This window comes from Doryrhamphus excisus, linkage group LG7 (assembly GCF_037039965.1).
Source record: "Doryrhamphus excisus strain RoL-2023G ecotype Guam linkage group LG7, RoL_Dexc_Guam_v1.1, whole genome shotgun sequence".
NCBI classification, from domain to species: domain Eukaryota; kingdom Metazoa; phylum Chordata; class Actinopteri; order Syngnathiformes; family Syngnathidae; genus Doryrhamphus; species Doryrhamphus excisus.
The window spans coordinates 23,222,753-23,235,604 of NC_136363.1; the positions used below are offsets into that span (position 1 = coordinate 23,222,753).

The window sequence follows — 12,852 nt, forward strand, 5'->3', positions numbered from 1 at the left end:
AATCATCACAGGCCGACACGCATGGATACCTCGGATTTGCTTCCATAATATGGATAATATATATATTTCAACCAAAAGGATTCCTTTCAGTGCATTTGGCATGAAGGGATAAGCATCGACCAGTTCAGCCGCTGGGATAGGCTCCAGCACACCCCTCTGACCCTATTAAGCGGGATAGAAAATGGATGGGTGGATGGAAATGCATCATCATTTACTTGGTATCTCTATTATGTACTATGTCCATATATAGTATACAAACATAACCACCACTATGTACTATGTCCATATATAGTATACAAACATAACCACCACTATGTACTATGTCCATATATAGTATACAAACATAACCACCACTATGTACTATGTCCATATATAGTATACAAACATAACCACCACTATGTACTATGTCCATATATAGTATACAAACATAACCACCACTATGTACTATGTCCATATATAGTATACAAACATAACCACCACTATGTACTATGTCCATATATAGTATACAAACATAACCACCACTATGTACTATGTCCATATATAGTATACAAACATAACCACCACTATGTACTATGTCCATATATAGTATACAAACATAACCACCACTATGTACTATGTCCATATATAGTATACAAACATAACCACCACTATGTACTATGTCCATATATAGTATACAAACATAACCACCACTATGTACTATGTCCATATATAGTATACAAACATAACCACCACTATGTACTATGTCCATATATAGTATACAAACATAACCACCACTATGTACTATGTCCATATATAGTATACAAACATAACCACCACTATGTACTATGTCCATATATAGTATACAAACATAACCACCACTATGTACTATGTCCATATATAGTATACAAACATAACCACCACTATGTACTATGTCCATATATAGTATACAAACATAACCACCACTATGTACTATGTCCATATATAGTATACAAACATAACCACCACTATGTACTATGTCCATATATAGTATACAAACATAACCACCACTATGTACTATGTCCATATATAGTATACAAACATAACCACCACTATGTACTATGTCCATATATAGTATACAAACATAACCACCACTATGTACTATGTCCATATATAGTATACAAACATAACCACCACTATGTACTATGTCCATATATAGTATACAAACATAACCACCACTATGTACTATGTCCATATATAGTATACAAACATAACCACCACTACGTACTATGTCCATATATAGTATACAAACATAACCACCACTACGTACTATGTCCATATATAGTATACAAACATAACCACCACTATGTACTATGTCCATATATAGTATACAAACATAACCACCACTATGTACTATGTCCATATATAGTATACAAACATAACCACCACTATGTACTATGTCCATATATAGTATACAAACATAACCACCACTATGTACTATGTCCATATATAGTATACAGACATAACCACCACTATGTACTATATACTACATACTATGTCCATTTAAGACATATAGTATATAAACATAACCACCACTATGTACGATGTACTACATACTATGTCCATTTAAGACATATAGTATATATAAGTATATAAACATAACCACCACTATGTACTATGTCCATATATAGTATACAAACATAACCACCACTATGTACTACATACTATGTCCATTTAAGACATATAGTATATAAACATAACCACCACTATGTACTATGTACTACATACTATGTCCATTTAAGACATATAGTATATATAAGTATATAAACATAACCACCACTATGTACTATGTCCATATATAGTATACAAACATAACCACCACTATGTACTACATACTATGTCCATTTAAGACATATGGTATATATATAAGTATATAAACATAACCACCACTATGTACTATGTACTACATACTATGTCCATTTAAGACATATAGTATATATAAGTATATAAACATAACCACCACTATGTACTATGTCCATTTAAGACATACATAGGAGTGGAGTGGGGGGGCCATTACGGCGCATGAAAGATTCCACATCCTGCCATCTTTGCATGGTGATGAAGCGCTCCATGCCTTCAAGCTTCCTTTCAAGGTCACCTCTACTTCCTTTCCTCTTGGGGGGAGCTGGGGAGACACCTGTCCTTCACGTGGAATCAGACTTCCGTTTAGATGATTGGCGTTATTCTCCTTCTTGGACACTCCAGTTTCCACCTCCCATGCTGACCTTTATGCTAGCCTTAGCAGTAGAAAGGGGGTATGAGGGTGCAGGCGGTGCGGTGGTTGGAGAAGGTGGACTGCGGCGTGTCCCACGTGAGCTGATGGGATTAGGGGCGTGCCAGGACGGCAGGTAATGAGGCCGCATGCGACTGTTGGACGCGATGCGGTAAAGTGGGTGGATGATATTATGTTGATCCTCCTTGGCGCCGTAAAGCGTACATTACGTGGGAATTTGCAGAAGGAGCTCGGAGGCCCGCTGGCACGGTTCTTCTTTGTTGTGCTGTCAGCGCTAATCTCTCCCCGGGCGTCTCAGCGCCAGCTCCCGCCTTCTCCCTGGTTGCTGCCCCCAGAGCGCCAGGAAAAGGACGGAGGATGGAGGCCAGCCAGGAGGGCACCCACGCATCCTGCTAACCGCCTCCCACCTTCTGCTGCGGGCCTGCTCGTCTACCAGGGGAGAAGAACATCATCAAATATGCCATCAGCCGTCTCCAGGAGATGCTTTCCTCCTTCCTTATCCCGACCGGAACACCAACATGGAGCTGAATCCATCAGGCTGGGAAGACCGCCTGTGTGCTCAGGATGACCTCCTGCAGGGCAAATGGCCTCAACCCTCCATCCCCCCCCCCCCCCCCTTCTCATCTTCTCTTGGTTGTGGTTTTCCACACGACAATGCCAGCCCCTCCTTTCATTTCTCTGTCTTCTTCTCAGATCTTTCATGGCAGAAGAAGTAAAGACACTTAGCATCTTCATGCTAACAAATTGCTGACTTCATTCTTCTGGGGGGGGGGGGGGGGGGGGGGTGACTGGCCGTGACAAGGTCAGGGGTGCTGATGGAGACCTCTGGTGTGTCCATGGAAAGACGAGGAGGACACGCCCCCACTTCTTCAGGGTCTTCTTAGAGCTTCCACTCGTGGATGGACGTGGACATGCTGGCCACCTCATGACTCCATTCCATCACTGGCACTAAAAGACAACATGGCGGCTGGAGAAGACGACGCCAACATCTGCCACAAGCTGCACACTCGAGGAGAAGACCAGCATGGCTTCCACCATCAAGCAGGAAGTAGCAATCTACGCGTACACACCGCCTCATCCTCACATCACGCTCGCCATGCGCTACATCGCCACCGCGTGTCGGGTCTGCCGGGTGGGAGGGGCAGACCTGAGCAGCGTAAGGACACTTGGTGGGGTTATCACATGACCTGCAGCCGATGATGGAAGAGTGGAAGGGGGAGGGGCAACTCACACACAAATGATCATGTGGGGGGGGGCAATGGCAAGCATTTTGGTGGGAGGAGTGTGTATGTGTGTGTGTGTGTGTGTGTGTGTGTGTGTGTGCAGGCAGGTGGGCGGTAGCTTTTCAAAGAGGGGACTATTTAATTGAATTCTTTTCAGCTCCTTGTTATTCCAGTCAGGAATGAAAGCTGTTCCAAGTCTTCCCAGCAGTGTGGGAGGCCCGCTCCTACCTGCACACACACACACACACACACACACAAACACACACACACCCCGTGTACATACTACACCACATTAGAGCGTGTCCTGTAAGAACAGGTGGTCGTAGGTTCCACTCCCATAAATGAATGAAAGTGGTCCTTTTCCACGGGAGAACTGGAACTGGTCCCAGCGCTCTGGTGGAAGGATACGCTAGCAGAATGTAGAGCGTGTCTCATGCTGGGCGGAAGGATACCAGCCTCACTTATGTAATACGAGTTGTCTTGTTGCACTAGGTTACGTCTCCCAAGCGACCGTGCGCCAAAGAAAAGGAAAGTTAGTTCCCACTTTAGTTCCCACTGCACTGACATCAGCGTCTAGCAAGGGAACAGCTTTGTGTAGCATGCTAGCATGTAGCATGATAGCTTTGGGAGGTACACGGTGAATGTCTAGAATGAACATGACTACAAGTGTCTGCGATGCCTCCCCCCAGCCCCCCCGGCTCTTGGGTAAATTTCCCCGGGGAGCGCGGTTCTCCTGGGCTTGGCTCGGTGTCAGAGTCCCAGCAGCGGCGATCCTTCATCTGCGCCATCATTGGCGAGAGTGCTCCATTTCCTCCGTTCAATTTTCCTTTGAAATGCTGAGGCCAGCAGAAGAGACGGCAATATCTCCACGGACCGCTCTCATCCTGGACACGCAGCGGCAGGCTACACACGCCGACCTTTGCCACCATGAACGGCCATGTTGGCTTTGGGCGGGACTGGATGACCAGATCCTCTTTGGGGTGACGTCTCTCTTTCCTTTCGTACTTTTATGAAAGAAAAGGTCTGACTTATATTTCCAAATATAACATACACTACAGTCTTTCCATTTTCATATCTTCCTTCTTAGCCACATGAAGCGTGACTGGACATTAGCATGGCTAGCCACCAGAGGGCGCTCTAGGCTTGGGACAACAGCAGTGATGAGATCAGGAGTTTGGTGAACCTGCTTAGACCAGGTATGCTGGTGATGCTATGGTGTAGCTGAATGTTAGCTGAAGGTGTTGATGTGTTAGCTTAACATAGCAGACGCCTATTCAGCCTCCCAGTTATGCTGGTGATGCTATGGTGTAGCTGAATGTTAGCTGAAGGTGTTGATGTGTTAGCTTAACATAGCAGACGCCTATTCAGCCTCCCAGTTATGCTGGTGATGCTATGGTGTAGCTGAATGTTAGCTGAATAGGTGTTGATGTGTTAGCTTAACATAGCAGACGCCTATTCAGCCTGTTGAGCCTTAAATATTTGTAAAATGATTTGGAAATGAATACCACTTGCCTGACTTGTGGTTTTTGGCTGCTGACATGCAGCCCCCCCCCCATCAAATATGACCACCCACTATTGTATCATTTTCCACTTCTCAAAGACTATAGATTTTTTGGCTCAATTCCATTACTAATTCATGCTGGCAAACAGGCTGGGAGTGGGGGAGGGGGTTTTGACCCCCACTGGTAACCAAATCCGGATCAATAGGTTTGACCTTGGAGTGCTAACAGGGACACTACCGGGAAGAAAACCATCCCAAGCGTTGAAAGCAACACCGGCTTGGAATTGCATCTTCGGGTCTCAGCATTGGAATAGCAGGAGCCGGGATGGCCTCTTGTGGTGCTTTCAAATGTTGCTGGACCAGCCAGGACCACCGGCCCGTATCAGCCCATAATATCATCACCGCTTAGTTGCTACTGGGGATGGAGCCCAACCCCTATACGGTATTCGGAACAGCACGAATAATTGGGTTATTGGGGAACACTTAAAATATCCAATCAGAAAGCTGCGTTTCTTGGTGACACGCAATGCATGCCCGGTCAGCCAATGAGTGACTGGTGGTCAGCAGTCGGGGGCGGGGACAGAGCGACACAGAGCAGCCTGTCACACGTTGATGATGCAATGATACTACAGGTCAGGCTGGCTGTATCCAGTTGGCCACTTATTGTAACAGCAGCACTTCCTGTCCTGCACGCCGACACTTCCTCCATCTCTTATTCTAGCCTACTTCCTCCAAACACTTGCTCCAACCAGCATACTGAACCCGACTGCCCTCTACAGCTTACACATGGAAGTGCAGCTTGGAACAACAATACACAACATCTGCCACAACAATACAACACAATATACACAACGCTACAATAGGATTCCTTTTTGGTTCCGCCATCCATCACGTCATGGCTGGTATTATTTTATACTTACACATTGGTCAATTTAGCCCTAATTATTATTTGCATTTTATAAAAATCTATCCCTGCCGCTAAAGATAAAATAGTCCTGAATGAGCTTACCTGTACCTGGAGAACAGCAACAGCCTGAGCAGGGCGTCATTGCCTGGGCAGGAAGCACTTCCGGCGTACAAAGCTGAAATCATTCACGGTACTGATTCTCTGTGGCCTCCTAACAACGACAGTCAATTTAAATCAACTTTACATCAACTCACACGGCCGGCAAAAAACGCTATTCCTTGGTGAGAGTCAACGTTTTATGTCGTAAGTGAACAAAATAATACAACTTGTAACATATGTGTACACACCTGAGTTACGAGTCGGGGGGGGGCGGGGCGTCGAACGAAGGGCCAACTGGGCGGGAAGAAACTTCCAACTTGACGCACCACTCCGGGTAGAAACACACTCTACGTTAATAGTTCCGGGGTGAACTATGTCGTAACCCGTTAACACTACAAAGCTACATCAAATATTTTATCGTGATAAAAGTGATAATTCCACATCATAAACGTGTGCGTGTGGATGGCTGTGCTCTGAATAAATCTGAGCTCTTATGATTGAAAAGTCGCTAAAAATGGTGTTCAGCCAACAGAAAGTAGATCCAGCCACCACGTGTGAAAGCAGAAACGACAGGAAGTCACTTTATGGGCGTACAGTGGGTTTGTCCACTACTGCGATACGTCAACGTCGCCGCCATCTTGGATGGGTCAAGGCTGCTGTAAATGAATAGTCAATGTACATACTTTCATAAAGCGCCTTTCTACAAGTTCATTCCTCTCATCTTATAGACAGGAGTTAACTTCAAAAATGGTCTATTTTAGAGAAGGTGTCACTGTTTGCGGTGGGAATCTTTTCTCTGTAACACCAAACAACAAACATACATTGTGGTCTCCATGTCCAGATATACTTAACGCTGGCTAACGTTAGCTTCAGGCTAGGCGGAAGGTCTTTGATGGACGACATCCTCTTGCTGCTTAAGTGTTTTCACTCTTGTCCTTTCAATGTTCCCAAATTTGCTTTTCCTCAACTTTTGTTTTCCGGTCGACCTAAAAAGGCTTTGAATCATTTGACAATATTTTTATGATGGCGACAATTTCCATGGGAAAACCTTTTTCCACAGACGGTGTGACACTTCCGTAAAAGGTCAGACTAGCAGTGACATCACCACAAAGGCAGAGGCTGGTATTTGGTGTCTTTTATTGTGAGATGGGGGGGGGGGCATAAAAAAACAAGAAAAAGGCAAAGAAAGAGCTAACGGTGTTAAGATATAAAAGTGGGCGTGGTCTTGGCAAGGACGCGGAAAGAAAAGGAATGGACTCTCCTCCTGTCTTTGGGTGGTTAGGGCTGACCTGGAATACGACACATTCATGCTTAACATGTTATTTCATGAGCAGACATCAGGTTGCTTCAGTGGCTTCTTCCTACACGGGAAACTCCAGCAAGGTGAGGGTGGATGCAAACAAGTCACAGCTTCCTAATTGTCACGCTTGCATGGGTGCTTTTGTTTAGAAAAATCTTTTCCCCATACTAAAATATATTATCGTATTAATACAAACTACAGTCTTGTACACTACACCATGAAATAAATAAAGCATCAAGAAATGTAAAAAATAAGACACATAAATAGAAAAGTTGTCGATGACCTAACAGACATACCCATCTCTTTTGGGGGGTGGGGGTAATACTGCAACTGATGCATAACATACAGTACACACACGCGCGCGCGCACACACACACAGGAAGAGAGCAATACAAGATAACACTGACAGGTTGTGTTGTTACCTGAAGACACATGACTGATTGTGTAAAAAGCAACACAACCACCTTCCAAGAGTCGTACGTACAACGTTAAGTCCAGCATAGAATATGCTCTACTAGATTCTACTGGTGACTGGCTGACCTGGGATCCTGGCTGCTAGCGCTGCACAGCTATATTCAATGGCACTTTTTCTCTCCTTTTTTGCATAAGGCTCGGAAGGCGGGGGCCGGGGGGAGGGGGGGGGGTTCCTCTATAGAAGAATAAAAATCTAATTCTTTGACATTTGTGGAAGATGCCCATTCGCTCTATCGGCCGCTTTGGAGAAAAGCCACACAGCGACCTCGAACACACCGTCAAGCTGTGATGAGAGCCACACATCATCATCGTCATGACGATACGATGGAGACCGCAGGCTTGGGTCGGGAGCGCTAGAAGTGGTCTGCTTTATTCCTATTCTGTTGGGTGCTTTTATTTTGTAAAGTTGGTCATGCCGGCCTTGGAGCGGCCATTCATGAGTTCACAAGCATTTTGTGTGCAGCTTTTGGGGTCCATGCATGTTCCTGCTTCCACCTCCCACGGGGACCTGTAGATCTGCCTTGTGGGTGCTGCCTCGGTAGGAGGCCTCGGGGAAGACCCAGGACCCTGGCCTGAGAACTCCTCGGGATCAGGTGCTTAGGCTGCTTCCCCCGCGACCCCCGACCTCAGATAAGCGGAAGAAGGATGGCTGTGCCGCCTAGCCTTCCTCTTTATTTTGGATGCTTTTTGCTATTGAATGTGTCGCTGCGGTGTGTGTGCGTGCGTGTGCATGTGCGAGTTTATGATTTGTTCATGAACGAAGACTCCATCGGTTGAAGCGCCAGCCAGTAAGGTCCCACCAAAGTACCTTCCCTGGCCAAGCACGTGCATGCTAAGCAAATATGTCACTACTTTCCTTCCATTGTTACAATAAAACTCTTCCTGCCACAGAAAAGCAACATTGCATGAATAAAAGTGTAAAATGCGAGAAAAAACTGTAAAAAGTTTCAAATTCCGAGTAGAGAAAATAGTTTGAGAGAGAAGAGAATAAAAGTGTTTTCTGATTTTGGTTCCTTCCTCATGCTAATCAGCTAAACAGCAAGCTAGCCAATGAGCATCCGTCCTGAAATGTCAAAGGCAAAGAGGAAATGGCTGCAAAGACCCGTCATCTCTCCGATGTTTTGATTCCTAAGGCTGCCAATCGACACCAGCGCAGCAGAGAAGAACAATACTGAAGGGTAGAAAAGTTGGATTCTTCTAGTGCATTTCTTCATCTTTTCTTCATGGTTTGTTCATCACTTGTTCATCATTTGTTCATCATTTGTTCATCAATACTGCTTGGGTGGCTTGGCAATAAAAGCGTCTTCAGCGTCCGGGTTCAAACAAGAGTGGTCAAATTAGTAACACTGATAAAAACAAAGCCTTTTAGTCAGAAAATAAACTTTCCTTCCTTCCTCCTCGCCTTCTCCTTTGTACACACGCCTTTCCTGCGGAAAAGCGTTTTTCAGGCACACCTGGGTTTCTACGCGTCGGGGTCCGCCCCTCCTTTAGTCTCCTTCGTCCTCGTCTTCGCACGTCTTTCTTTCTCCCGCGGCGCCTCCCGTCACCTCCGTCTCCTCCCGTCTCCCGTCTTCCTCCTCCGCGTCTCCCGTGTTCTCCGCCTCGTCTTCCTCCCCCACCTGCACCACCTGGATGTCCTTCACGTCGACCGCCCCGTCCTCCTCCTCCTCCTCAAACTCCTCCTCAAACTCCTCGCTTTCTTCGTCCTCCCTCGCGCTGCTCCCTCGCTCGTCCGAGTCCACCTGGAAGGCCACCAGGCGGGAGTCCGGCGGCGGGCCCGGGATGTCCCCCTCGGGACTGTCTCGGCCCCGCCCTTGGCTGGGAGACTCCTTCTTGCAGTAGGAGTAGCGGTGGTTCATGTGCTGCGAGTAGGAGCCCGAGTGGGAGAAGCGTTTCCCGCACTTGTCGCACTGGTAGGGCTTCTCCCCCGAGTGGAGGCGCATGTGTTCGATGAGGTGGTGCTTGTGTTTGAACGCCTTGGTGCAGATGCTGCACTCGTGTGGTCGCTTCCCTGTCCGCAAAAACACAACATGATTAGCTCACGGCCCATCACGACCCGGCGATGCACGGAACACGCCGACTCAAGTCACAAAGATATTGCTAAACCTAGCTAGAAATCCTAAAGATATTGTGTATTGTATATTGTATATTGTGGTGCCCCTGCCCCCCCCCCCCCCCCGTACCTGTGTGTTCGTATTTGTGTCTGAGCAGCGAGCTGCTCTTCTGGAAGATCTTGTCACAGAGGTCGCAGGCGTACAAGCCGCCCTCCGTCTTCTTCATCTTCTTCCTCAGAGGGCCCGAGTCCGAGTCGTTGTGCTCCTCCGTGCCCTCCATGACCTCCATGCCCTCCGAGCCGGCGTCCTGCTTCTCTTCCTGGGATGGCGTGAAAGGGACACATCACCAAAGGAAAAGCAGAATGTGAATGCACCTGAATGCACCATCTTTAACATTTATTAGAGCCCTCTCGGCTTAAAATAACACCCCTATAGTCAGCTGTGCCGCCTGTATCATGTGACGTGCTCCAATGTGAAAGTTCAGCTCGACCATGGGAGTGTTTTAGTAGACATGACCACAACACAAGACAGAAAGAGGACTCAAAGACCTCCAGCTAGATGAGGGCAGACAGAAAGCACGTTTTAGCTTGGAGTGTGTTCCAGTATCTGTGTGTCTGGTGCTTGTGTGTCTCAGGCAACATTACAGACACCACATATCATCACGTCTACCTGGACTTCCCTGGAAAAACTTCATGCTGGAAAATGGGATGAACCTTCCTTGGGTGAACAACGTGTGACCTGCTAAAATATGCTAGCAGAGCGCGTCCAACCTCCGAGATCGGAAAGATGATTAAGCCACACCCAGCCCGGAGGCCCATGTGATACTGACCTTGATACCGTTGAGGTGGATGGTCTCGTGGGCGTCGGCCCCGGCGGGACTGCCGGCGCCAGTGGTGTAGGTATACGCCAGCTGAGGGATGAGGATGGTCTGCTTGTTGGCGGCGGTCAGGGCCCTCAGACATTGCATACGGCTCTGGTCGGCGATGGCCACCAGGGCGGGGAGCTGAGCGGTCACGATATTGAGGGGGTTGGCACTCGGGGGGCCGGCGTACAGTGCAACAGGGCTGGCGCCCAAGGATGAGAGTGGCGATGCGTCTTTCTTTGTGCAAGTTAAGTTCAGAGGTTCCTCCTGATTGGTGCGGACAGAGAAAAGGGGGGGGTGGGTGCCGGCTTTGACAACCGCGGTCTCCGTTTCCTCCTTGTCGGGCTTTGGCAGCGACAGGTCCAGGGGCGCGTCAAGGATCTGAGGGGGCCGGTCTTCAAGGCCTTTCAGGCTTAGTGGCAAAGGGGAGGCCGGGGCGCCGTGGGGGCCGTTGAGCTCCGCCGGGGAAGCTTCAGTGGGACTGTCACGAGTCGCAGAAGGACTCGCCGAGTTCAGACCTTTCCCCTGGACCGGAGACACCACACGGCCGGTATCATAGGCTTCGTCTTCCTCTGAAGGAGGCGTCGGTGCGCCGAGCGATATCTGACCCTCCTGCATTTTGTCAAACCACCTTTTGACCACGTGGACGGGCAGGCTGACCGAGTCGGAGATCTTGGCCAGCTCGTCCTTGGTGGGCTCGGCGTTGAGGGCAAAGTAGGCCTTCAGCAGGGACAGGAGGTTCTTGGGCTGGTCGCAAAAGCCCCCCTCTGACAGCAGGGCAGCGACGGCAGACTCGCCTCCATTCAGCCTGAGCGCCTCCTTCTTGCAGTGCTTGAGGGCATGGAGCGCCTCCAGCGCCACGTCTCCGGCGGGACAGCTGTCGCATAGGAGACAAGTCTTAGTGGTTTTATCCTCTTCTTTCATTTCAGCGGCCCTCACGCCCTTGAAGGTCAGATCTTCAGGGAGCTTCTGACACTTGAAGGCCTCGGTGCTCGGCTGACCGGAGAACGGCTCAGACTCCTTCTTCAGGTTTTGGGCTGTGAGCTGGCCCTGGTTGGGCTCCAAGTTGTAGTTGATGATGATTTTGGCATTCCCATCCTGACCCACGATGGGCAAGCTGATGGCCGAGATGAGCTGCTGCTGGGAAGGGTGGATGGTTCCAGTGGTTAGCCCCAGGCCGGCCTGACCCGGCTGGCCTTTGGCGTTGCTCTCCAGGACCTGGCGAATCACGTTTCCGTCCACGGCCACTTTGAGGGCGTTCTGCAGGTCGGCGATGTTGATGCTGATGGGAGACATCAGCCCCACGGTGGGCAGGACCACGGCCTGCACGGTGCCTTGCAGGGGGGCGCCGGCCCCCCCGTTGTACATCCCGCCGTTCACGGCAGCCACGGCGGGGGACGTCATCACCGCCGCCTTGTACTCGTAGTCGGGCGGCTCGCTCTTGATCTGGTTGAGGGGCAGCTGCTCCTGCAGCGGCTTGCTGTGTTCCAGCTTCTCGCGGATTTGGGCGCGGAGGACGGACGGCGAGGTGGGAAGGATGGGGGGCGGAGCCTGGGCCTGGCCTTTGCTGTTGCTCAGACGCGGTCTGCCGTTGACCGAGATGAGACTGATGCACTTCTTGCTGCTGATGTGCGAGCTGTACGAGCCCGAGTGGGAGAAGCGCTTCTTGCAGTTGGAGCACTCGTAGGGTTTCTCCCCTGCACGGACAAAGACGGGAGAAGGCAAACGTCAGTGGGTGTCAAGCGGCGGGCGAGGCGGCGAGCGAGGCGGCGAGCGAGGCTCCGAGCGCCACCACGGAAAAACTCATGCGTTTGGCTGACGCTGTGATGACGGAGTTGGGAAATGCCCGTCTTTAATTGCTCGGCCATCATGCTAAGAGGAACGGTTATGGCACATTAACCACGTGCAGCCTGCACTAAAAACATGACGCACAATTATGGCCAATTATAGACACACACACACACACACACACTGCCATGGCGACTGAGGTCGGTCCACTCACCGCTGTGGATGCGTAGGTGCTCCTTCAGATGGTGCTTGTACTTAAAGGCTTTGCCGCATTCGGTGCACTTGAACTTGCGATTGCCTCCCGTCTGCGTGATGTGGCGCTGTTGGAGCAGGCGAAACAAACTTTCACTACTACACGACCTTTCAACCGCCACTAATTCATGTCATCAATCCATC

General features: G+C 49.1%; 1 protein-coding gene across 3 annotated transcripts in view; it reads right to left on the reverse strand.

Annotated features, from left to right (window-relative positions):
• Positions 1-7,098: 7,098 nt before the first annotated feature.
• Positions 7,099-12,852, reverse strand: part of zeb1b (zinc finger E-box binding homeobox 1b) — a 48,043-nt gene continuing 42,289 nt past the window's right edge. For all 3 annotated transcript variants that reach the window (XM_078792525.1, XM_058060056.2, XM_058060055.2), the window contains 4 exons: positions 12,671-12,776; positions 10,636-12,365; positions 9,936-10,125; positions 7,099-9,763 (listed from right to left, as the gene is read on the reverse strand). In XM_078792525.1, coding sequence (XP_078648651.1) covers positions 9,240-9,763; positions 9,936-10,125; positions 10,636-12,365; positions 12,671-12,776 — 2,550 coding nt within the window. In that variant the 3' untranslated portion in view covers positions 7,099-9,239. The remainder of the gene's footprint in view (positions 9,764-9,935; positions 10,126-10,635; positions 12,366-12,670; positions 12,777-12,852) is intronic.